We start from the raw sequence: 23,394 nt of genomic DNA, 5'->3' as shown, positions 1-23,394 counted from the left end.
GGGGTTTGTGTGTGCGAGTGTGCACATTTGGGGGGGGTGCCTCTCTTAGGCCCCTCTGTGTCCCTATAGATATGGACCTCACAGCATTTTGGCACAGGGCGTCCTGTAAAACCCAAGTAGAAGGGAAGAGCTTTATCAGGGCTTTGGAGGTGGGGCTCCCAAGTCTGATGGTTTTCAGCATCTTTGGGCCCTGGGGAGGGAGACCCTGGAGTTCTGGGAGCCACCTCCACCTTGGGGGCAGACACTGCCTTCTGAACCCTGCTCTGCCACTGCTTTGCTGGGTTCGAGATGCCTAAGTCCAACTGCTCATTGGGCTTATCTGCTGATGTCCTAGCTGGGTAATGGCCCAACCAACTGCCCAGTTACTCAAGTCTGGCCAACCATCCTTGATTCCTCCCTTCCCTGCCTTCCAAAAGGTGAGTGAGTCCTGTGTGTTCGAGCACCATAATACCCTTTGACTCCACTCCCTAAGCCTTAAGTTGAAAATAGTTAATAGACTTTCTTTTTAGTACAGTTTTAGGTTTACAGAACTGAGCAGATAGTAGAGTTCCCACTCACCCCTCTATCCCTTCAGTTTCCCCTATTAACATTTTGCATTAAGTGTTGCATTTTTTATCATTGATGAGCCAATACTGATACATTATTGTTAACTGTAGTCCAGGGTTTACATTCCCCTCTTTGTGTTGTACAGTCTATAGGTTCTTTTTGTTTGTTTGTTTGTTTGTTTGTTTGTTTAAGGAGAGCGAAGCTCACAGTGGCCCACACAGGGATCAAACCGGCAACCTTGGTGTTATTGGCACCACGCTCTAACCAACTGAGCTAACCCGCCACCCCCATGGGTTTTGACAAATGCAAAATGTCATTTCATGGAGAATATAAGCCCTCCGTTTTTCATGGCTTCACTATAGCCCCAAAATTGGCTCCTGTGCCTTTCCCTCTGGCTGCAGCGCCATCACTTGCTGCTCCTAGTCCCTGAGCGGGCTTTGGGCTGCCCACCTCCCATGGAAGCTCAACACTCCTGAGCTGTCATTGTACCTTATCCCCTGCTACTGCAGATGGCAAATTGCTCCCCCGCCAGGCTGAATATTCGCCACGGGGGCCTGGAACTCGGTTCTCTTTGGCTGGCGCCTGGCACGTGACCAACAGGCAGGAGGGAGGGGGTAGCGAAACTAGCGGCTGGGGGCGGGGCCGGTAAGATGCGCCTGCGCACTCCTATTTGGTCGCCCGCTTGGGCGGGGCTGCGTTCTGATTGGCGGAAGTTGCGGGGCTGAGGAGGAAGAACCTCGCCCCGCCCTCCGCGCCTGCCGCCAGTCCCTTCCGGTTAGCAAGCCGGGGCGGGCTTCGTTCCCAGGCTCTGATTGGTCCGGCGGCAGCAGCGAGCGGGCATGCGCGCTACCTGGGCCGCGCCCCAGCGCTGTGGGAGGGAGCCCGCGGATCCTGACGCGGCGACTTGGGGCGCCCGCCTTCCTCCCCCGCGGGGCCCACAGGCACCGGGCCCGCCTTTTGCCCTCCTTGCCCTGTGTCCCTGGCGGGCTGTTGATGCTTGGCCGCCCCCAGGCGGTTGGGTTTCCTGGGCGGAGGTGGGAACTGGGGGGAAGGAGGGGAAGCCGCAGGCACGACTGGTCCTCGGGGCCCAGCACTTCCCCTGCCACTGCAGCACCCGCCTCTGGGAAGTGCTGCTTCTGTGCCCAGGAGCCTAGCCTAGGCTGGAAGGCTGAGCGAGGGAAAGCAGGCTCCCTTACCCTCTCGCCTTGTGAATGGGGGTGGGTTCAGGGGACCCTCCAGGGAGGTCTCCCCAGGGCTTGAACCTATACACAGAGGTGCATAACATTGACCTCTGAAGTCCCCAGAGGTCACTTCTGGGAAGCTGACTTGAAGGAAAGTAAGAGGGGCCCCACTGCCCAGTTTATGCTCTCATCTGTTCTTGCCCTGATGTGGACGGCAACAGCCTCCCCGTTGATCTCATCTCCCTTTTGGTCCATCATCCACACAGCAGACCTGAGCACGTCAGCCCTGCCGTCACCCCTCAGAACCAAATGTACACTCCACTCGGCAACAGATTTAGCAAGGTCCCACAGATCTGGTCCTCTCCTGCGGGATAATGAGATTTTGGATTCTTTGGGGACAGTGGAGCTGAGGACAGAGCAAGCGGTAAGGCCTTAAATGCCAAACAAGTGTCCTAAAAACCAGGGCTAATTATTTGAGGTTTTAAAACAGTGGCTGAATGGGGCATCAATATTTCTGGAGTCAGAATTTCTGAAGTCAGTAAAGGACAGAGAGTATTTAAAAGTAGGGGCTTGGGTGGCCAGTTAGCTCATTTGGTTAGAACGTGGTGCTGATAACACTAAGATTGCCGGTTCATTGCCTGCGTGGGCCACTGTGAGCTGTGCCCTCCTTAAAAAAATTTTTTTTAAATAAAATAAAAGTAGGGGCTGAGGCCAGTTCAGCAGCAGTTTGGTGTGGGCTCGAGTCCTGTGCCAGGCTCTGGAGGGACCAGTCAGGGCTCAGATGGAGGACAGGAGGCAAGGTGTGTTGGGGTTAGCTGATGAGGGGCATGGGTTCCTGACAACAGGAGCAGGTTTGGGGATGGCTGCACCCTTGGGTGCTGCCGGAAGGGGCAGGAGGCTCACCCACCTTGCTAGAGGAATCAAACAGTGGTACAACTGACACCAGCTACCGGTAACCCAGGTCCTGGGCCTGCTGGGGGATAGCCAGCTCCTAGACCTTCCAGCCCCAGGCCCCAGGGACACATGGCATCTTTGAGAGTGGCTTTGGTACTGGGTGGGGGGCAGTGAGCTGAGAAAGTATGTTTTCCCCTTCTGGGCAAGAGTTGCTTATAGTTGAAAGGCAGGAAGTACCTGCATAACCTCCTCTCCCTCCTGAAGAGCTGCAGGTCGAGGTCACGTGCGCTCACATGTGCATAGAGCCTGACATTGACATCCATGCACGCACAGACCTGGACCTCTTGCACTAGTGCCTACAGGCCTGCCTTCCCCGGGCACAAGCCCAGAACCTAACTACCTCCCCCCTCTCCCACCATCTAGACCCTAGGGATTTCCCTCCCACCTAACTGAAGACAGTCCTATAAGCTGGCTCATCACCTGCCACCTGCATCCTGCCTTCCCAATTTACTGGAGAAAAGCAGTTGCCCTGTGGCTTTGAGTTGATAGAGAGTGGTGGAGGGAAATGACAGTACCCGTGGATAAAGGAGACCCCCAAGCTTGCCCCCAGACTTGCTGAGGCCTTGCTCTGAGGGGGCAGAAGGAAGGCTGTCCCCCCACCCCCAGGCCTAGGACAGGGCAGGTGCAAGCTGCAGGGGAAAGGAGGCAGAAGGGTGTCTTCCGGTAGCAGGAAGTGGTAACCACCTATGGGGAAACGACGCTTGTTCCTCCCTATGGGGTGAAGAAGGGGAACCTTAGCTGAACACTGCTCTCCCCCTCACAAGGGGTCTGGAGGCAACAACCGCTGAGGTTCTGTTCTTTGGTGCTGACCTTCCTGTCCACCCCCACCCCCCCTGGGGAACTTTCCATCCCCTTCTCCAGGCTCCTTGCATTTGTCTCTCAGGGCTGTGACTTGGGAAGGATGGGCCCCATCTGATGTCCTGGGGGTCTGGGGAAAAGCAGGTGACCCAGGGGAGTTCAATGCCTGTAGCAGCTAATGTGTCACCGCCCATGGAGGGCCAATGGCCATTACGTGAAGGGTGCTGTCTGGCAGTGGTGGCCAGACAGCCTGTCGGAGTTGGGGATACAGCAGCCAGAGTGTGCCGGCTTGCTGGGCACCTTGGGGCTCTCACACCGGCCCTGGCCTCTTGGCAGCAGAGCTTTGGGCACAGGGTACTCCAGGAGCAGCCCAGCGCCCAGAGGGAAGGGAGGCAAAGAGCGGGGCAATGGGACCCCCACAGAAGCCCCCTCGAGGGCAGCGCCAGGCCTGAGCCGCCCCGCCCCGGAGAGCACTGGGGGCGGGGCGGGGGCGGGGCCGGCGCAGGCTGCAGGCTGCAGAGCCCCAGGTCCCAGCGCCCGGCCCGCTCGTGGCCGCGTGGAAGCAGCCGGGCTCGACGGCCGGCCGCACGGCCGCCATGGCCGCACACGGGAAGTTACGCCGGGAACGGGGGCTGCAGGCCGAGTATGAGACTCAAGTAAAAGGTGAGAGGGCGATGGGAGTTCCCGGCCAGGTTCCCTGTGGAGACTCCGAAGGCCGTGGGGGAGCCCCAAAAGTCCCACCTCTGGCCCAGGGCCCGCTACCCTCGTATGGGGGCGTTGGGTGAGTGAGCCTGAGCCCCCTGCCCGCTTCTCAGAGCCCTTTTGGCCTCAACCGCCAGCTGTCCCCCCTTCCTGTCTCCCTCCCTCCCTCTCTCCCTTCCTTTGGTCTCACTGCCCTCCTTGGTTTTCCCTACACCTTACCCAAGGAGCCGGAGGAGGGAAAGGGGCCTCCGGGTGCACTAAGGGCCCCCCCAGAAAGTGGCATCGTAGCCAGAATGAAAGCGATCACCTTGACTTTGCTGAGGGGGTCCGGAGGAGGGCATCTAGGTGACTAGGTGGATGGATTAGTGATGGCTTTGTCCTTGAACCACTTCCACTTCAGTCCCTGGAGCCCAGCCCCTTTGCCCTCCCTTGGGCACTAAGGTAGCTCAGAGCTGAGGCCACTGCCTCTGGGTCAAGGTGGCACAGTGAATCTTGGCCTGAGAGTTTCAACGGGGCCAGCTTCAAAGCTTTCTGAAGAGTAGAATTTTGGGGGTACTGATAAAAACAGTGTGCAAATCGCATGCAAATCAGCTTTGCAAATTCTTAATCGACAGCTTCTTTGGTCTTATTCAGGGCATGGTAACTCTCGTAAAGGAAAGAAGGCAGCATCCAAGAACCAGCAGTTTGGGGCCATAAAGTTTCCCGGTGACTTTAGATGTGTGACCCCATATATCAGGGGTATCCAAACTGTGGCTCGTGGGCCAACTGAGGCCCGCAATCCATTTTTAATTGGCCCGCAGCAAATTCCAAAAATATATTTAGTTTACTTAAATAAACCAGGTGCGGCAATACGTACTTCACCTCGAGTGAGTGGCCCTGGCCTGGCTGTTTGTGTATTTTACCGCATATGGCCCTTGGTAAAAAATGTTGAAAAAAGTTTGGACACCCCTGCCATATATCATTCTCGATCGCTCCGTTTTACCGATGGAGGAAACTCAAGTTCAGAGAGGAGCAGTGACTTGGTCATACAACACTACAACTCCTAGCAAGTAGAATGAAATAACCCTTGAAGTTCCTTCCAGCCCAGAGATGCAGGTTCCAATGTGATTATAAATGCAAGCAATTTACACCAAAGTATGTCTGAATCCTCCCCACCCAAGAGAAGCGGCCTGCCGCCCAGAGCCAGCTAGAGGCAACAGTGCAGGGTGGGCCAGCTCTCCAAGCCTCGCCTTCATCATTTCTCAGATGGAGATAATGATCCCCATCCTTCTTCCCCAAAATGTCCTGAGGCTGAAGAACTTTGGAAACTCTTCAGTCAGCAAATATGGGTCAATTAATTCGCATTGAAAAATTGCGGGTTTGAGTGAGACTGTCTTTAAGACGGTCCTTACCTGCTCTGGGTTTCCAGTGATTTTAGCTTATGTACCCTGCTCCCCACCCCCATCCCCACCACCGCCAAAAGAAACTTCCTATCATGCTAGAAAAAAGGATCACTGCCTCGACAGCCTAAATTCTGAAAAGTCAGCATAGTCGTGCTTGGGAGGCCATCTTCTCTTCTGCTTTGCTTGTCAGCAGAAGTGAGACCTAGGCCTTGCTCACAGGAAGTGCTGGTGGGGCCCCAGCATAGTGCAGTCCATCCTTCCTTATGACAGATGTTTAGTATGTTTCTAGTCTGTCCCGGGCCCTGGGAATACAGCACCGAGCAAAAGAGAGCCAGTCCATGCCCCCCTATGGCTCACAGGTCTAGTTGGGGAGACATCTAGTAAATAAGCCATCACACAATTATTTTCAATTTTGATGCTAACCCCTATAAAGGGAAAACACAATGTCAGGAAAGAGGGTGGGAAGAAGGCAAGTCCTAGTTTGGGGAGAGGTTCGGGGAAGGGTTCCCTGATAACCGCATTTGAGCTGAGATCTGAGAGGTGGGCAGTGACACAGCCTAGGGGCTGGGGCTAGGCACCAACTTACTGTGTTCAGATGGTGCTAATGCACAAGTCTCCTATGTGACATCAGTTGCTGCACATGTCCAGATCCTGACTGGGGCATGGCTGCCCTGAAGAATAAAGGAAAATTTGGCGGGCTGGTCCATTCAGCACTGTGCAGTTTTCCCCAGGGAGCTGTTGCCCGGGGAGGTTGGGGCAAACACCAGAGGAAGGTGAGGTGAGCTGGAAGGTCTCAGACATTTCTTGAAATGAAATGAAATTTACTTTTATCCAAAAAAATGTTACCCTGATTCAGTGAAGGCTTTCCTGATTGCAAGTGCTGTAGAACTTGCTCCACCCGGAGCCTGGCCTCAGTTGATATAAGGACACTGCCTTGCTTGGCTCTGTCCTGGTCTGCATTGATTTCACTGTCAGGAAGCCCCCCCACCCTCACCGCCTTCCCCAGGCTTCCATTCTCCAAGCTTGATCCCTTGGTGGAAACAGAGCCCCTGTTCAGTAATTCTAGTGAAAGTTTGAGGTGTGGGCACCTGAAGTCAGGCAGAGGGACATGGGCTGCGAATAGGAAGGGGGTGTTCTCCAAAGGGCCATCAGAGGAGGAGATGGAGATGCCAGGCAGGCAGAACCTGCTGAGGCCCCGCAGTCCCTGGGGAGTCACTGGCTGTCCCCCCATTCCCATCTCAGCTCCATGCGGGCAGGCATTTGGTCAAGCCTCTTTGCCACTGTGTCTCTGTGTCTAGAACATGCTTGGCACAGACTGGGTACATAATCAACATTCTGCTGAATGAAGACTTCAATTAATGTCCCTCCCTAGGCACGTGGGCAGAGATTAGTAAGTGGGTGACCGGCTTGACAGAAGCCAAGACAGTGCCTTGTTTACTCAGGATCCCCAGTGCCCACCTGGGCACCCAGTGGGTGGCAGAAGTGTTGGCAGTGGGTTGCTTAAGCTTGCCATTCAGGCGGTTCTTTGCTTTAGGTCTGTGTGGGGAAAGCAGTGTTGCCCAATCAAGTCAGTGATAAGGTGTCAAAAGCCAGCAGTGTGGGGGCCCTGGGTGTGGCTCTATCTGCTGGGAGGTGGGGCTTGGGGTGCCCTGGAGGTGGGTGATCCACAGTGAGAACAGGGTACAGAAAAACAGGCCAGCTTCCTTGCTCCTTTCACTTCTCAGCCCTGACCAGCTCTCCCTGGCCGCCGGCCATCACCATGGGGCTGCCCTTTTGTCTCAAGTTCACTGTAGGTTTGGCAGAGTGCCACAACAGCCTTGCCCTTAAGCAGTCCTATGTGTCTATTTGCAGGGAGGTTGCTGTGCCTGGAGTCCTGGGCACACGAAGGGCAGGAAGTGGCAGGGGAAGTAATGCAGGGGCTTTCCAGGAACCAAGGCGTGATGGGAAGCCCAAGTGAGAGGCGCCTGGCTAGGGACAGAGCAGGATGGGGCTGGGGCAGCCCTCTGTTCTCCCTGTCAGAACTGGCTGCAACCCTCCTGGATCTGCCATGCTCCCTCTCACCCCTGTGCCTTTGCACAGCTCTCCTCTCTCCCTGGAACGGCCTTTCCGTTCATCATCAACCAGTTGGGTGTGGCTGATTCCCGTTAGCCTCAACCCAGAGGTCCCTTTCCTCAGGCCTGTCCTGAGCCCACCTGGACAGCTGAACCTGGAACTCCTCCCTAGGGGGCGGCCTCCTTCGTCCTCCTCAGCCCCAGCCCTAACCCTCAGGGCAGACAGGACGGCCTGCTGCCCGGGCCTGAGCCACGTATTTCCCCACAGAGATGCGCTCGCAGCTGAGTGAGCAACTGCGCTGCCTGGAGTTGCAGGGTGAGCTGCGGCGGGAGCTGCTGCAGGAGCTGGCTGAGTTCATGCGGCGCCGCGCTGATGTGGAGCTGGAGTACTCCCGTGGCCTGGAGAAGCTGGCCGAGCGCTTCTCCAACCGAGGAGGCCGCCTGGGGGGCAGCAGCCGGGAGCACCAAAGCTTCCGGTAGGTCCGCATTGACAGATGGCCACGGCAGGGCCCAAGGCCCTGATCCTGGTCTGAGAGCCCTTCTGCCCTCAGGAAGGAGCCGTCCCTCCTGTCGTCCTTGCACTGCTGGGCCGTGTTGCTGCAGCAGACACGGCAGCAGAGCCGGGAGAGCGCAGCCCTCAGTGAGGTCCTGGCCGGGCCACTGGCTCAGCGCCTGAGCCACATTGCGGAGGATGTAGGGCGCATTGTCAAGAAGGTATGGCCCTTGCCCTGGGCACGGGAAGTGTGATGATGCCCTCTGGACTTAGCGAGGGCAGCCTGTGGGTGCTTGATCCGATCCAGAGGCATCAGGGCTGGGAGGGCTCAGGGGGAGCTGGATAGAGCCTGAGCCTTGAGAGCTGAGCTGAGGTGTGGTGGTCACCCCAGGACAGCAGCGATGCGGTCACATTCCCCCTCTTCCCCAGAGTAAGGATCTGGAGCAACAGCTGCAGGAGGAGCTGCTGGAGGTGGTGTCAGAGCTTCAGACGGTGAGAACGGGACAGGGCACGCCGCGATCAGAGGGGAGGCCATCACATCACACCTCCCCAAGCCAGGCTCAAGCGGGAAGATGGGGTACCTGGGAGAGACCTGGGATTTAAGGACTACAAGCACCCCCCTTTGTCCCTGCTCTGGGCACAGGGAGGGTGGGCTGAGTTCTCACATGGGATCACCTAGCTCTCTGATCTGAGTCCCAGATGGGCTAGGAGGAGGAGGGGAAGGGCTGGTTGTGGCCATTACCTTAAGCAGGGCTGCCTGGCCTTGGGCCTCCCTGTAGGTCAAGAAGACATACCAGGTGTACCACACGGAGAGCATGAGTGCTGAGGCCAAGCTCCGGGAAGCCGAGCGGCAGGAAGAGAAGCGGACAGGCCGGAGTGCCGCTGCTGCCACCACCGCCACCGCTGCCGCCACCGCCACCGCCACCAGCAGCACAGAGGCAGGGCCCCTCCGCAAGACCTCCCTCAAGAAAGGATCGCGGCTGGTGCAGAAGGTGGGCCTGGAGGGCACCTGTGTGTCTCTGAAGGCTCTGTCTCCTGGCCTTTGTCCCTGCGAGCCCCTGGCCTTCACTGTGGCCTGCTGGAAGGTGGTGCACAGAGGGAGAAGGGAGGGCTGAGGAGGGGACAGCACAGACGTCCAGCAAGGCTGTAAGGGAGGGCCTGGGCCTGGTCAGCCCTGATGGCTCTGGAGGGCTCCCCAAGTTGGGACGGGAGACAGAGAGGTCAGGAGGACAGTGAGCGTCTCCCGTGCTCCTAGCTGTCCCCCCAGCCCAGCGGGGGTGAGCATAGCTTCGGCGCGCTCAAGCCTGGGGCCTTTCCCCCCACCGCCCTTGCCTCGCACAGTGCTGTGAGGTTTCAGGGGGGCCAGAAGACACGGAGAATGGGTGACCGGGTGATGTGCAGGGCTGAAGAGCATTTGAGGTGGACCCTGAAGAGAGGAGGAGGAGGTTGAGGGTAGCAGAAATACCAGGATGTCGATGTCAAGCCGGGAGGAGCTGAGTGGCAACTAGGGTTGCCATCCTGAGACAGGAGGGTTTGTGCACAGCAGGGTGGGGTGGGATGGGCGAGCACGTTGGGACTTCCAGGCCCTGCTGTTTGAGGGGCCTGTGGGACTTCGGGCAAAGCTGTCCACGTGGGGAAAAGGGGGGGGAGAGGATGTGTGGGGGGGGTGAGGGTTCCACGGAAAGCCAGAGATGGGGGCCAGCCACCTGGCCCAGGTAGATGACCCTGTCTGTGTGGTCTTGCGCAGCGGCAGGCCAAGTTCTTGGAGCACAAACTGAAGTGCACAAAAGCGCGCAACGAGTACCTGCTCAGCCTGGCCAGTGTCAACGCTGCTGTCAGCAACTACTACTTGCATGATGTCTTGGACCTCATGGACGTGAGTGCTGGGGGTCCAGGCGGGGGTGCTGAGTGCACTGGGGTGCACCTGAGCCGTGTCCTTGCTTCCTCCACAGTGCTGTGACACAGGCTTCCACTTAGCCCTGGGGCAGGTGCTCCGCAGCTACACGGCTGCCGAGAGCCGCACCCAAGCCTCCCAAATGCAGGGCCTGGGCAGCTTGGAAGAGGCGGTGGAGGCCCTAGACCCTCCAGGCGACAAGGCCAAGGTGCTGGAGGTGCATGCAGTTGCCTTCTGTCCCCCGCTTCGTTTTGACTACCACCCCCACGAGGGGGATGAGGTGAGCGTCCCTGCCCATGCCCCTTAGCGTTCCCAGTGCTGACGCCAATGGCTTTGTGTTGTCTGCTCTTCATTGTCATGGTAGGTAAGTTGAATGAATACCATTTTGCCAAGGAGTTGAAAGTCCTGAATGCAGCTCATTTCTCAGAGCCTCATTCAATGGTCTCAAGGCAAATGAGGTCTCCACACTTGCATTGGAAGCAAACTTCCGCAGCTCACAGCAGGTCAGCCAGTGAATGAACACCCCCTGTAACTGCAAACAGCAAAAACATCACAGTATTAAGCCAGGTAGTAGGTGGGCATACAGCTTCTTCCGATTGTTCTGCATGTTTCAGACATTTCATGATGCAAACTTAGGGGCGGGAATAAGCCATGCAAGCAGTAAAATATAACTAGGCATCTTTCTCCTTGCTTCTGAGATGTTTTTTTCCTTTACCAGTTTATTCTAATGGGCATTGCGCATGGGCTGGGATTGCATGGAGCTTTTACTTATTTAATCTGTATTTGGACCAAAGTAATAGTTGAGCAAGTTAGTCCACTCAAGGCTTACAGTGTCACATAGCTGTTCTCTGACTCATCCTTTCGGTTCCCAATTCCCACTCCCCAGAAACAGCCACTTCCCATTCTTCTAGCCGCTGCTTCTGGAGTTTTCCTCTGTGCGTTCAAATCGCGCAGCAGCCTGCTAGCTGCTTTTCAACTTTCCATACGCTCTACTGACTTCCTTCCACGGATGGTCAGGGCTCTGCCCCACCATCATCTCCCTGAGATAGTCCCCTCGGTCCTGTCCCCGACACCAGGCAGTCTGTGCACACCCCTTATGCCAGAGCATGTCTGAAAATGTCTGTTGTCTTGAAATTGATTGGTATTTTAGCTCGGTATAGAATTCAAGGTACAAAATCATTTTCCTCTCGGTAATGTAGGTGAGAAGTCCAATGCCATTCCTATTTCTGAACCTTGGTATGTGACCTAGAGTTTTCTTCGTCAGGCTTTCAGGGTAGTCTCTTTCCCCTTGTAAAATTGTATGATGCTGTACTTTGGGGACCCTTTTTCCTTCACAGTGATGGGCAGCCAGTGTGCCCGGTCAGTCTGGAAAGCTGTGTTCTTAGGTTTGGGGCTCATGTTATTTCTTTGATAATTTTTTCTCAATTTTTCTTTCTTTCAAGAATTCTTGTCATTAAATATTGGACCTCATGGGTTGATTCGCTAATTTCCTTATATTTTATCTTTCCTGAATTTCCCATCCCTATGCCTTTTGATTCTGCTTTCTTAACGATTTCTTCAACTATCTCTTCCAATCCCTGGTTGAGTTTTACTTTAAAATTTACTTTCATATTTTTTTTGTTTCTAAGAGCTCTGTTTTGTGTTCCAAATTCCTGGTTAAAATAACCCTTTGTTCTTGTTTCATGGATACATTATCTTCTCAAATCCTTCTAAAATACATATTTTTGTTTTCTTGACATTTTTCTCTGTTCCTCACATTTTCTGTTTCCTTACGGGTTGTTTTTTTTTTGTTTTGTTTTTTGTTGTTGTTTTTTTAAAAGCTTGCTTTGATCTATGTCTTCCATTTTAGAGATTTCTTGAAATGGTGGGCTTGGCCATCAGTTCATATTTAAGAGGAGTCACTGAGAGGGGTTAGGTATGTACTGTGTGCAAGCAGAGCTGGTCAGCCATGTGCTTCCCGACAGGGTGGCTGGGAAGGGGACTCACAGCACTGCTGTGAGAGGGACCACCACTGTGGGGAACCAGAGGGGTGCGTCTCAGGAAGAGGGTGCTAGAAAAACCTCTAGAATTTAGGCTGGGATTGGAGGGTTTTAGAAAGGGGCTTTACTCTGGCTTGGGTGCTGTCAGGAAGCAGGGGTAACACTGACTGTGTGTCTTAATAAGACTCATCTGGAAGGCAGGGTGGGGGATTAAGGGACGCCAGAGCTGTCATCCGTGAGGAAGCAGAGTCACTTATATGAGCTGGGACCGAGGGAGGTTTGCTGATTTTTGTGGCTTTGACAACATTCTCGGTTTTGTCTGCAATCAGGCGTGATGACATGGTGGTCTTGTTTTTGTCTTCACCATCATGATCACAAAGGGGCCTTGTCTGATGTTGATGCTCAGTGACACTCCTTATGTTCAGTGGGACAGCACCAAGACCAGCTGTGAGCCCCTGGCCGGCCCCAGATGGCGGCAGCTGCTTCGCTCTTTCTCATCAGTAGGGGGTTTCGTCCCCTCCTTCAGCCATCACTAGTGTTCCTGAGTTCAGAATCCCTCTGATTTATCCTTTCCAGAGAGTAAATCTCTAGTTTTCTGCCAATTGTGTGGGTTTGGAGGAGGGTGGGTCTTCTAATGTCAGTGCTCCCTAGGGCCTGGATAGACTTTTATTGTTGTGGTCAAATATACATAAGGTTTGCTGTTTGAAACGTTTGAAGTATACAGTTCAGTGGCATTTAAGCACAGTAACTGCTACCACCACCCATCTCCAGAACTTTTTCTTCTTCCCAAACTGCAACTCTGTCCCCATTATACACTTAACACCCTCATTCCCTCTCCCCGAGCCCCTGACACCAACCATCCTACTTTCTGTTTCCATGAGTTTGACCTCATACAAGAGGAATCATATACTATTTGTCCTTTTGTGACTGGCTTATTTCACTTAGCATCATGTCCTCAGGGTCCATCCATGTGGAACGTGTATCAGAATTTCCTTCCTTTTTGAGGCTGAATAATATTCTACTGTATGGAGAGACCACGTTTTGTTCATTCCTCTGTCCATGGACACTTGGGTTGCTTCCACCTTTTGACTATTGTGAGTACTGCTGCTCTGAACATGAGTGTGCGCATATCTCTTTGAGACCCTGCTTCCAATTCTTTTGGGTACACAGCCGGAAGTGGAATTGCTGGATCATCTGACAAGTCTATGTGTAATTTTTTTGAAGAACCGCAGTACTGTTTCCAGATAGACTTTCCACTAGTCCTGGTTTCTGTGCCCCCTGCACCAGGGAGGCACCCGCTGCTTCGATCTTTTGAGCTTTTCCGGGTTTAAGGGCCCACTTTGGCTTCTGTCTGGGCTTTGTTGAGTAAGATACACCAGTCTCCATCTTCCACATGTCTGTTGACATCTCTCATGTGCCATTGTGTCCTTCCCTCTGTCCAGTGTCCCTGTGACTTGCCTTCATGCATCCCTTCACGGTAGGCTTGGGGGGAGCAGGGAGCAGGACGTGTTTAGCCTGTCGTGGATAAGTGAAGTCCTCACTCTCAATGTTAACTTGATGTCTGAATTCCCTGGATGCTTCCATGTTCAAAAGAGAGAAATTCTTCACTTCCTAAAGCTCCCTCCTCCCATCCCCCACTCTGCCCCTGGAAGTCTATTTCTGCCTGATTAAACTGAGCAATTTTTCTACCCTCTGCTCTCTTTAGGAGAGGTCGGGCTGGGCCCTCCCTCTCAGACCCCAGCTCTCCTGACCATTTAAAAATAATAAACCACCTTACCATGGTATTATTTACATACCATGCAATTCGTCCGTTTAAAGTGTACAATTCAGTGGTGTGTAGAATATTCACAGAGTTGTGCAACGATCACCACTATCTAATTCCAAAACATATTCACCCGAAAAAGAAACCCCGGACCTATTAAGCAGTCACTCCCCATCTCTCTCACCCCAGCCCCCAGCAACCACTAATCTACTTTCTGTCTCATGTATTCACCTCTTCGGGACATTTTATGTAAATGGACTCATATGCTATATGGCCCTTTGTCTCTGGCTTTTTTCACTCAACAGAAAGACTTTAAGGTTCACCCACACTGCAGCGTGGATCAGTCAGGACTCCATTCCTTTTTGTGGCTGAATACTATTGCATTGTGCGTGTGTACCACGCTTGCGTATCCATTCACTTGGGTTGCTGCTACCTTTGGACTGTTAGGAGTATGCCAGCATGAGTGTCCGTGCCCAGGTCTCGCTGTGCATGGATGTGCTCCTTTCTCTTAGGGAGATGCCCTTGCCATGCTTCAGAACCATGTGTAGCAAGTGTCCAGGCCTGGCGCTCCTGTACATCAGGCAGTAGAAATGTGCTCTGTTCCCTCATGCCCAGCCCCACTCCCACGTCTGAGCTGTCTGTCCCCAGGCTCAGCTCTCACTCCCTTGGACACTGCCCTCTGCAGGTGTCTGACATCCGGGTTGAGGTGGAGCTGCGGGACGAGATTCTGCCCAGAGCCCAGAATATCCAGAGCCGCCTGGACCGACAGACCATTGAGACAGAGGAAGTATGAGTGGCCTGGCCTGGGGAGGGGAACAGGGACTTGGAGACACGGAGTGAGGTGGCCGTGGCCTCCCCTCCCCCTTCTTTCTGACTTGGACTTCTTGTCCCTCATCTGTCCCCGACTTCTTCCTGTCCTCTTCCCCAGGTGAATAAGACACTGAAGGCCACACTGCAGGCCTTGCTGGAGGTGGTGGCATTGGAAGATGGGGACATGCTCGATTCCTTCCAAGCCTGTCCCTCTACCGAATCACTCAAGTCCACCAGCTCAGACCCGGGTGCTCGGCAGGCTGGCCGGAGGCGGGGCCAGCAGCAGGAGACTGAGACCTTCTATATCATGGTGGGGAGGTTTGGGCTGGGGGTGCAGAGGTGTGGCACAGGGAGAGCCCAGAGCCGGGACTAAAACTTAGGTTTCTTTGGGGGGCTGCCCAGAAACTCCAGGAGTACCTGAGTGGGCGGAGCGTCCTTGCCAAGCTACAGGCCAAGCACGAGAAACTGCAGGAGGCCATTCAGCGAGGTGGGCCCCACTCCTGCCCCCCTTGTTCCCTTCCACCCCACCCCCAGAGTCAGGAGCAGTACCTGCCCTCTGCTCTCCTGCCCGGGAATCCCACCTGGCCCATGCTCCTCTCTGCCCAGAGACATTGGTTGGCATGCAGGAAATAACCCAGCAAGGGTCTTGGCCTCTGTCCCACCCTTGGCCCTGCTATTGCCCTTGACCTTCAGGCCACACCTTTCTCAGTGGGGTGCACTGAGGACCTCCTGGCCTGAGAGGCACACCAATGTTTTCTGTTCGCCAGGTGACAAAGAGGAGCGGGAGGTATCTTGGTGAGTCCTTCCTGAAGGGCTGCTTTGTTTCGAGGAGGTAGGGTTCTACAGGGGCCAAGCTGTGATGTCTCAACTTCCCCTCTCCTTCGGGCCCAACTCTACTTCTCATTCCTCTGTGGCCTCAATTTCCCACCTTGCCCAGTGGGTTCTAGACTAACTCACAAGTTCCAGGGCCCTGGTTGGTTGGGCTGGGGGTAGGGCATCCGATTTTCCATGCCCACAACCCTCGGAGCTAGCTCCCATTCACCACAGGATGCAGTACCCACAGAGAAAATTCCAGAAGAACCGCCACCCCCGCCCCAGCTCCCAGTATAACCAGAAACTCTTCGGGGGAGACATGGAGAAGTTTATCCAGGTACTTGCTTTGCCTCACGCTCCAGCTAAGTACAGGCCCTCCCGCTGCATTCTGGTCTCTCTCCAGCCCCAGGCCACGTCTGTGGCCACGCTGCCTATGACCCCAGTATCCTCCGTTGCGAACTACCAGTCACCCCACCTTCCCAGGTGGGCCTTTGCCAGGCCTCCACTGATCTAAGGGAACATCGTTAACTAGTAACAGGCATCTACAGAAAGCCTCGGGCAGCAGCTATTATTTGCATGATGTGATTATGTGTGTAAACATTCAAAAGAGTCAACAGACTATTTCAGTGAACAAATTGGAGTTTTGCGATGCTACTTGATTCAAGGTCATCATACAGAATTGGATTACATTTTCACATGCCAGCTATAAACAGCAAGTAAAATGTAGGGCTCTGCCTAAAATGGCACCAGGGACATCAGACCCCTGGGAGTGAATCTTGCCAGCCACGCGCCGGGCCTGGTTGCCAACCACCATAACGCATTACAAAGAGAAAATAAAAACAAGCGAATGACAAGGCGGGACTTGCCGTGTCCAGAGTGAAGTGAACACTCTCTTTGTCCCCAGAGCTCAGGCCAGCCCGTGCCCCTGGTGGTGGAGAGCTGTATCCGCTTCATTAACCTCAATGGTAAGCCTGACCCCCAGTGCCCGGCACCCATCTAGAGGGGTGGGGGGTGATGAGGTGCCCACTGGCTCTTTGTCTCCCACAGGCCTGCAGCACGAGGGCATCTTCCGAGTATCGGGTGCCCAGCCCCGGGTCTCAGAAATCCGAGAAGCTTTCGAGAGAGGTGGGGGCAGGCAGTGCAGGGTGAGGGTGGGCAGCTAAGTAGAGCAGGTTTGATAGGCCTTGTCCCCTGTGTCATACTCAGGGGAGGACCCACTGGTGGAAGGCTGCACAGCCCATGACCTGGACTCAGTGGCAGGGGTGCTGAAGCTCTACTTCCGGAGCCTGGAGCCCCCGCTCTTCCCCCCAGACCTGTTTGGGGAGCTTCTGGCTTCTGCAGGTAAGGCCGGGCGGGGCCTGAGGCCAGCCGGGTGGGAGGGGCTGCTCCCCAGTGGCCAGAAGCGGACTCATGTACGTCTCTCTGGGGTGGTGGCCGTGGCCACAGAGCTGGAGGCCATTGAAGAGCGTGTGGAGCTTGTGAGCCTCCTCCTGGCCCGGCTGCCGGAACCAGTGCTGGTGGTCCTGCGTTACCTCTTCACGTTCCTCAACCAGTGAGTGCTTCTCAGGGGCGAGGGCGGCTGATGGGGGGGGTGCAGGGGACACTGGGCAGGGAGCTCCCTGCTTGTGACCTGCATGTGCCCCCAGCCTGGCCCAGTACAGTGATGAGAACATGATGGACCCCTACAACCTGGCGGTGTGCTTCGGGCCAACACTGCTGCCTGTGCCCGCTGGGCAGGACCCGGTGGCCTTGCAGGGCCGGGTGAACCAGTTGGTGCAGACGCTCATCATGCAGCCCGCACGGGTTTTCCCGCCCCTGACGCTGCTGCCGGGCCCCGTCTATGAGAAGTGCATGGCACCGCCTTCCGCCAGCTGTCTGGGGTATGCTCTTTGTGCTGCGGGGGGCGGGGAGCCAACAGAGGGGATCCCCCTCAACCACTCATTTGCCTGCCTTTCTGCTCTGGACCTCAGGGACGCCCAGCTGGAAGGCCTGGTAGGGGAGAATGAGCCAGAACTGGAAGCTGGGACCCTGGCCCAGGAGGATGGTGAAGGGGGTAGGAAGGAGGACCCCACTCTGTCCCCACCCTGGGTGCCCACTCCGCCCTCCCACTCAGACCTGCTCTTCTCCCCAGTCCTGGAGGGGGTCCTGGAGGCCGTGGCCTGCTTTTCCTACACGGGCCGCACGGCCCAGGAGCTGACCTTCCAGCGTGGGGATGTGCTGCGGCTGCACGAGCGGGCCTCAGGCGACTGGTGGCGGGGCGAGTGCGCTGGCACTCGGGGACTCATTCCCCACAAGTACATCACACTGCCCGGGGGGTGAGTGCGTGTGCCCCACGCTGCCAGGAGGCTCTCTATAGCTTCCCTTCCAGCCAGGTCCTGGCCCTTCCCCCACCGCAAGCCCCAGCGTCTGGACGCTTTGTGCGTGTTTCTGACCACTTCTGGCCAGCACCAAGGCACAGAGCCCGCTGGCCCCTAGCACCTTAAACAGGCTGTCTTTCTGACCCCAGGGCAGAGAAGCCCTCACTGGGCCAGGGACCACAGGCTGCAGGAGACCCGCTGAGCAGTACTGAGGGCCTCCTGGCTACGGAGTTCGTCCATCGGTGAGCAAGGAGAAGTTGGCCCCTCGGGAAGACCCCTTCTGGTGGCCTCGCTTGCCTACCCCAACCTGAGCACTGCTCTGGGGGCCAGTCCTGTCCCAGGCAGCAGGCACCGGGCCAGGCCAGAGGGGGTTGGGTTGAGGTTTTGGGCACATGGAGAGGGGGCCCGTGTAGGGAGAGCTGTCCAGGAGAGGGACGCCAAAGAACAGAAGGGGCCCGCTGGGTCAGCCTCGCTGTCTTCTTTCCCTTGGCCACGCCCTGGGAGAGGAGGAGCTACTGCCAGTTTAGTGAAGGGACTTCCCAGGGTCCCCACCAGGCTCACTGTCTGTGCCCTGCAGGCCAGAGCCATGCACCCCACCCGGAGGCCCTTCTGGGCACAGACGGCACTGCTTGGTCCCAACCTCCCCAGAGCGACATGTGGAGGTGGATAAGGTGAGAGCCGGGACTGGCTGAGTGGTAGGTGGGGGGGATCTCTCCTGGGGGGTGTCTCTGCCCTCCTGATGAACCGAATTCTTCCTTCTCGAGGTCTGAGTCTGCCCTTCCTGGCCTCAGACAGGCTGAGCCCAACCCAGGGAGGGGCAGGCTGGGAAGGATGGGCCCGGGGCAGAGGTGAGGTGGAGGTGGTGGCTCATACATTTGGGCTTCATGGTTGGTTCTTGAGCTGGACGTGGTGAGTGGTATGGGAGACGGGCTACCCCACAGACTTCAAGGATGGCATCTAGAGCCAGGCTAGGTGCCAGGTGGTGACATGGCAGGAGCTCAGTGGGCCAGGGAGTATGAAGGGACAGATGGAAGAGAGGCCGGAGGGGATGGCTGGCTGGGGAGCTGGGCGGAACAGCTGGTTCTCACAGGGGGAGGCAGTGGGTGCTGCATGCGGCCCCAGCAAGGGGTACAGCCTGGGGATGCCCAGGTCCCTACTCTGTCCAATGTGCCCAGCGTGCCCACCTGATGGGTGCTTGCTGCTCCCAGCTGGGCACTGGGACAGTCTGAGCCCAAGTAGAGAGCTCAAGAGCATGCGGTATCCTGGGTGTTACCCAGCAGCCAGGCCTGGGAGCCTGGGGACGGGGCTGAGCGGGGCTGCCAGGTCGTAGGGGCAGAGACCCCAGGGGAGGCAGGCAGCAGGTGGGGCCAGGCGAGGGGCAAGTGGACGCTGACCTGGGAGGTCATGCACACTGGTGGCCCTGGAGATCATGGGAGGTGGCTGTGATCTCAGCCAGGGAGAGAGCGAGCATGAGGAGAGGGGGGCTGGGGCCCAGCCAGAGATTCCCCCATTTCTTGGCTGGGCTCAAGATTACTATCCCCAAAAGAGGCCTCGACAGCCACACCAAAAGTGGCAGGAGGGAAAGCACGCAAGGGAGGAAGGGCAGCAGCTCAGGCCCACGGAGAGGCAAGGCCTGGTGACAGGGTGATGACTGAGCACTTCACTTTTGGAGAGGGGAGTTCCGGTGGAGGCTTGGGCAGTAGAGGGTAGGAGGGCCTCCTTCCTGGGTTGGTTGGTAACACACTGACCTGAGGGTGGGGGCAGTGGCTGGGGATGGGGGACAGTCCCCCAACATGCCCTCCCTTTCTCACCTCTGCCAGGCTGTGGCACAGACTATGGATTCGGTCTTTAAGGAGCTCTTGGGAAAGACTGCTGTCCGCCAGGGCCTCGGGCCAGCATCCACCAGCTCCCCCAGCTCTGGGTCCCGCAGCCCAAAGCCTCCAGGTTGCAGTCGCCTTGGCAAGAACAAAGGCTTCTCCCGAGGCTCTGGGGCCCCGGCCTCACCCTCAGCATCCAGGGCCCCGGCCTCACCCTCAGCATCGCACCCCCAAGGCCTGGACTCTCCCTTCAAGTCACACTGAGGTGCTACTGGCTTCTCTGCAGGCCCCACCTCACCCCTGGCAGCCACCCTCCCCAGGCCCTTTGCTTCTCCCTGGCCCTGTCCAGCAAGCACTGAGCATCTGCTCTTGACCCTTTGCAGAGAGGAGGACATAGCTGCCCAAACAATGCCCCTGCCTGCCCCCAGCCCTGGCTTAGGCCACTTTGGGAGGCAGCTGAGGAAGGAGGATGGGGGCAGGCCCCTCCCTGGCTTTGCTGTAAGGGTGCGTCAGTGGCTATTGGGTGATGGGTACCCTTGCTCAAATGAGCAGGCCAACAGTCACCAGGCCCATCTCTGCCTCACCTGAGGGTGGGGGGCTGGTGGAGGTTGGCAGGTATTGGCAGCCATTCATAAAGACTTGTGCATTGACTCGCCGACGTGAGCCAGTTCTTTTGTCTTGGGGGATTGGGCAGGTGGGTATAGGGCCAACCCCCGGTTCCTTCACTGCTCGAGGCCAGATGACAGGGCTCTCAGCAAAGATGGGAGGTTCTGTAGCTGGAACAGCTTCTGCAGGGAGGGGGAGGGGGCCTTGGCTCAGGGATGTGTGGGTTGGGGACAGTCACCTATGTCATGGGTTCCAGCACCACGCCTGTGTCTGTGGGTGTGAGAGGGTCTGGGAGTGTCTTTCCATGCCACCCTCACACCCACAGTTACCTTGGTCCAAGGACACTCACCAGGTAGAAAATGAGCTGAAACTTTTATTAGGGAGAAAGTAAGAAGGGAGGGCAGAGGGGAACTACAGAGACGGAGAAACGGAAGTCCTCTGGTCTCGTTCCCCTCTCTTTCCTCCTGGGCTCCCTGGGACCTCCATCTCACTGGCAGGCACTGACTAAGGTGGAAGCTTGGTCACCGCCATGCTACTGCAGCCCCTCCCCATACCCAGTGACAAGGAGCTGACCTCTGCACCCCTCCCCCCATAATCCAGAGCCAATTCCCAGTAGGGGGAGGCCCTCTCCCAGTGGCTCCCAGGGCCAGCCCCAGGCAGGCAGCTGAGCTTGGAGGAGCTTCTGGAAGGGAAGGCGCCCCCTGGCTTCTCAGGAGGAAGTGTCCTTGGCCAGGAAGGAACTGGCAGTGGCACAGGACTCCTCTTGGGGTCCCAGGCTAGGTGGGGCACGCCTCCGGGCACAGCAGAGCAGGCCGCGCAGCTCTGAGGATACACTGCTGCTGAAGGAGGCGTAGATCCAGGGGTTGGTACAGCTGTTGAGGCTGGCCAGCAGCATGAGCAGCACGAAGGGGGGCCCTGTGCGGGTAGAGGAGCAGGGCTGGGGCTGAGGGTGCCCGGGCAGGGGTGTGACCCCAAGTGCCTGCTAGGGGCTAGTGAGCCCATGGCTGGATATGTATGTGGGGGTGCAGACGTGCATGTGCGGCCAAGCCCAGGTGCTCCCCGTAGCCCTAGCCGCAGCCACACTTACCTTCCAGAGGCGCCTCCGGGTCCCATGCTGCCCATAGCTGCACGAGGAAGAAGGGCGCCCAGCACAGCACATAGACGATCACAATCACCAGCGTCATCCTCACGGTTTTGGCCATGGCTGCCGACACCCGGGCTCCCTCTCCAGGACTGCCTGTCCGGCGCCCCCCTCTGCGCGCCCCAGCCCTCTCTGCTGGCCCTGGCACCAGGCTGGCATGAATCTCCCGGAAGATGAGCACCTGACAGACGGCGATGCCCAGGGCAGGTGCCACAAATACCATTAGGGCAATCCAGGTGACATAGGCACGGACGCCCCAGGGTTCGGCAAAGTGGGCCCAGCAGTCGAAAACCCCGCTGCCATCTCCCACGTCACGCTGGGCAAAGATGAATAGCTGGGGCAGGCTGAGAAGGAGCGAGAAGGCCCAGGCTACCAGCACCGGCCGGTTCCAGTGAGCTCCACCTCCATGGCGATATGCCAGCATAGGGCGGCAGATGGCACGGTGGCGGTCCAATGTCATGGCCAGGATCATGTAGGAGGAGGCATACATGCCCACCATCTGCAGGTACTTGACGGCCCGGCACAGGGCATCAGGCCCATGGAAGCGGTCGGTGGCATCCCAGGCCAGCTGGGGCAGCACTTGGAACAGAGCCACAGCCAGGTCAGCCAGGCACAAGTGGCAGATGAAGACGTGCATAGGTGCCCAGCGTCCCCGCCGGCCCCGCCGTGCTACGGCCCCAAGCACCAAGCCATTGCTCAGGGCCACAGCCACAAAGACCGTGGAGAGCAGGGCCAGCTCCGCCTGGGCTAGGAGCGGGTCCCGGGGGTTCACAGGCTTCTTCTCGCTGCTGTTGGCAGGTGGCAGAGGTTGAGAGAGGGGCCAGGAAACAGCTGGGCAAGGATGGGGGGAGAGGGCCAAGTTAGGGAGCGTGCTCTGCAGGGGGACCAGAGCCCAAGGAGGTTCCAACTGGACAGGCAGAGCCAGTGGCCTGGGCCTTCTGCTTCCCTCCAGCCAGCAGAGCACACATCCTCACCCCACCTCAAGTGGTAGGGAGGGAAGGGTAGCCCCAGCCCCCAGTATGCACCGCCATGTGCTCCCCTATCCCCATGGGCATCCTGGAGAGAAGGGTGAAAGAAGTCTCTGAAAAGGGGGCTTCACGGCTTCATCCAACCCCACTCAGCCCACCTGGCTCATCCCAGTGGGGGTATGGATAGGGGCCAAGTGGCTAGAACCTTACCGGAGGTGGAAGAAGCCATGAGCTGGGGCAGGTGTTCTGAGCGCCTGGTGGAGACAGGACAGTAAGCTCAACCTCCCATCGGAAGGGCCAGCCCCGCTGCTGCCCAGAGTCTAGGGACAGAGGCCCTTAGAGAGATGCCCGAGTGGCATTGTCTGTGTGCATGGTGGGGTGGGGGGGTTCCAGCCTGTGCACGCAACTGTATGTATATACGTGCGTATATGTGTGCTTTCCAGCGATCAGGCTTTGAGGTTTGTGTGTGAGTGCGTGAGTTTTCTAGCGAGCAGGAGCTGAGGGTACACCCTCAGCCTGATCAAACATGGTGAGATCTGGCCCCACTGAGCCACGCATGGACCTCAGGGCCCTGCTGTGCTCCTTCCAGGACTGGGCAGGGGAAGGTACAGAGAGAGAGACAATCAGACAGATGGACAAAGAGAGCCTAGGACCCACCTAGGCAGCCCACGAGACCCAAGGCAAACATATACACCCCCCTGCCCTGACAGAGGCCAAGAGAGGGACCATGGGAGGGCTGGGGACTAGGCGGGAGGGGCCAGCATGCCCCCCAATCAATCCCTTACCTGGCCGGGCTCCCTGGTTCCTGGGAAGCTGGGCAGCAGCGGGCTCGAAGGTGTCCCAGGAGCTCAGATCTGCTCTCCATCGCCCGCCCCGCCCCAACCCAGCCTCTGGGAGTGACCTGCCCTAGAGGGGACTTCCTCCCTCCCTCCCCCAAGCGCCTCCCCTGGCCTCCGGCCTGTGGCACAGGGAAGTAGGCTCCTGGCCTCCTCTGCTTCCCTTCCTGCTGGGGCCCCAGCCCCTCCCAGGTCTGTCCCCAAGACTCCTTCAGCCCCATTGCACTCCTGAGGGCCCTGAGCCCATATCAGCTGGTCCTCATTTCGGCACAGCTGCAACTGCTGGGCTGGCTGTCCTTGTCCC

General features: G+C 57.1%; 2 protein-coding genes across 5 annotated transcripts; one reads left to right on the top strand and one right to left on the bottom strand.

The window, feature by feature from the left end:
* The first annotated feature begins 3,982 nt into the window (after window positions 1-3,982).
* Window positions 3,983-20,194, top strand: ARHGAP4 (Rho GTPase activating protein 4). Of its 3 annotated transcripts, none has more exons than XM_019755152.3 (22): window positions 3,983-4,142; window positions 7,883-8,090; window positions 8,166-8,328; window positions 8,537-8,599; window positions 8,887-9,099; window positions 9,855-9,983; window positions 10,060-10,281; window positions 14,428-14,529; window positions 14,671-14,862; window positions 14,955-15,039; window positions 15,320-15,347; window positions 15,600-15,702; window positions 16,270-16,330; window positions 16,413-16,490; window positions 16,572-16,706; window positions 16,812-16,917; window positions 17,012-17,245; window positions 17,336-17,409; window positions 17,497-17,680; window positions 17,872-17,964; window positions 18,300-18,393; window positions 19,543-20,194. In XM_019755152.3, exons 1-22 carry the CDS (start codon window positions 4,076-4,078, stop codon window positions 19,801-19,803), a joined length of 2,895 nt encoding a protein of 964 aa, XP_019610711.3. In that variant the 5' UTR covers window positions 3,983-4,075; the 3' UTR covers window positions 19,804-20,194. The 3 variants fall into 3 exon arrangements, with proteins under 3 accessions (XP_019610711.3, XP_019610710.3, XP_019610709.3); XM_019755151.3 differs by having other exon boundaries at window positions 17,336-17,418; XM_019755150.3 differs by having other exon boundaries at window positions 17,336-17,680.
* On the bottom strand, window positions 10,350-23,246 carry AVPR2 (arginine vasopressin receptor 2). Of its 2 annotated transcripts, none has more exons than XM_074324207.2 (4): window positions 23,040-23,246; window positions 22,465-22,508; window positions 21,233-22,117; window positions 10,350-10,533 (listed from the first exon to the last, which is right to left on the bottom strand). In XM_074324207.2, exons 1-4 carry the CDS (start codon window positions 23,117-23,119, stop codon window positions 10,496-10,498), a joined length of 1,047 nt encoding a protein of 348 aa, XP_074180308.2. In that variant the 5' UTR covers window positions 23,120-23,246; the 3' UTR covers window positions 10,350-10,495. The 2 variants fall into 2 exon arrangements, with proteins under 2 accessions (XP_074180308.2, XP_019610712.3); XM_019755153.3 differs by lacking the exon at window positions 10,350-10,533 and adding an exon at window positions 20,501-21,060 and having other exon boundaries at window positions 23,040-23,195.
* Between the last annotated feature and the right edge of the window lie 148 nt (window positions 23,247-23,394).

Source organism: Rhinolophus sinicus, chromosome 18 (genome assembly GCF_057876585.1).
Source record: "Rhinolophus sinicus isolate RSI-liver-muscle chromosome 18, RSI-T2T, whole genome shotgun sequence".
Taxonomy (NCBI): domain Eukaryota; kingdom Metazoa; phylum Chordata; class Mammalia; order Chiroptera; family Rhinolophidae; genus Rhinolophus; species Rhinolophus sinicus.
Note: the sequence above shows the minus strand (reverse complement) of the source record. Positions and strands in the feature narration are given on the sequence as shown.

Bases quoted from the DNA above. Each gene is read 5' to 3' on its own strand.
- ARHGAP4 (XM_019755150.3), top strand. From the start codon at position 4,076: ATGGCCGCACACGGGAAGTTACGCCGGGAACGGGGGCTGCAGGCCGAG. The intron at 14,863-14,954 runs GTGGGGAGGTTT...GGGGCTGCCCAG, and splicing joins CTGAGACCTTCTATATCATG to AAACTCCAGGAGTACCTGAG. The intron at 17,965-18,299 runs GTGAGCAAGGAG...TGTGCCCTGCAG, and splicing joins GCTACGGAGTTCGTCCATCG to GCCAGAGCCATGCACCCCAC.
- AVPR2 (XM_019755153.3), bottom strand. From the start codon at position 23,119: ATGGAGAGCAGATCTGAGCTCCTGGGACACCTTCGAGCCCGCTGCTGC. The intron at 22,509-23,039 runs GTAAGGGATTGA...TGTCTCCACCAG, and splicing joins GAACCAGGGAGCCCGGCCAG to GCGCTCAGAACACCTGCCCC. The intron at 22,118-22,464 runs GTAAGGTTCTAG...ATCCTTGCCCAG, and splicing joins CATGGCTTCTTCCACCTCCG to CTGTTTCCTGGCCCCTCTCT.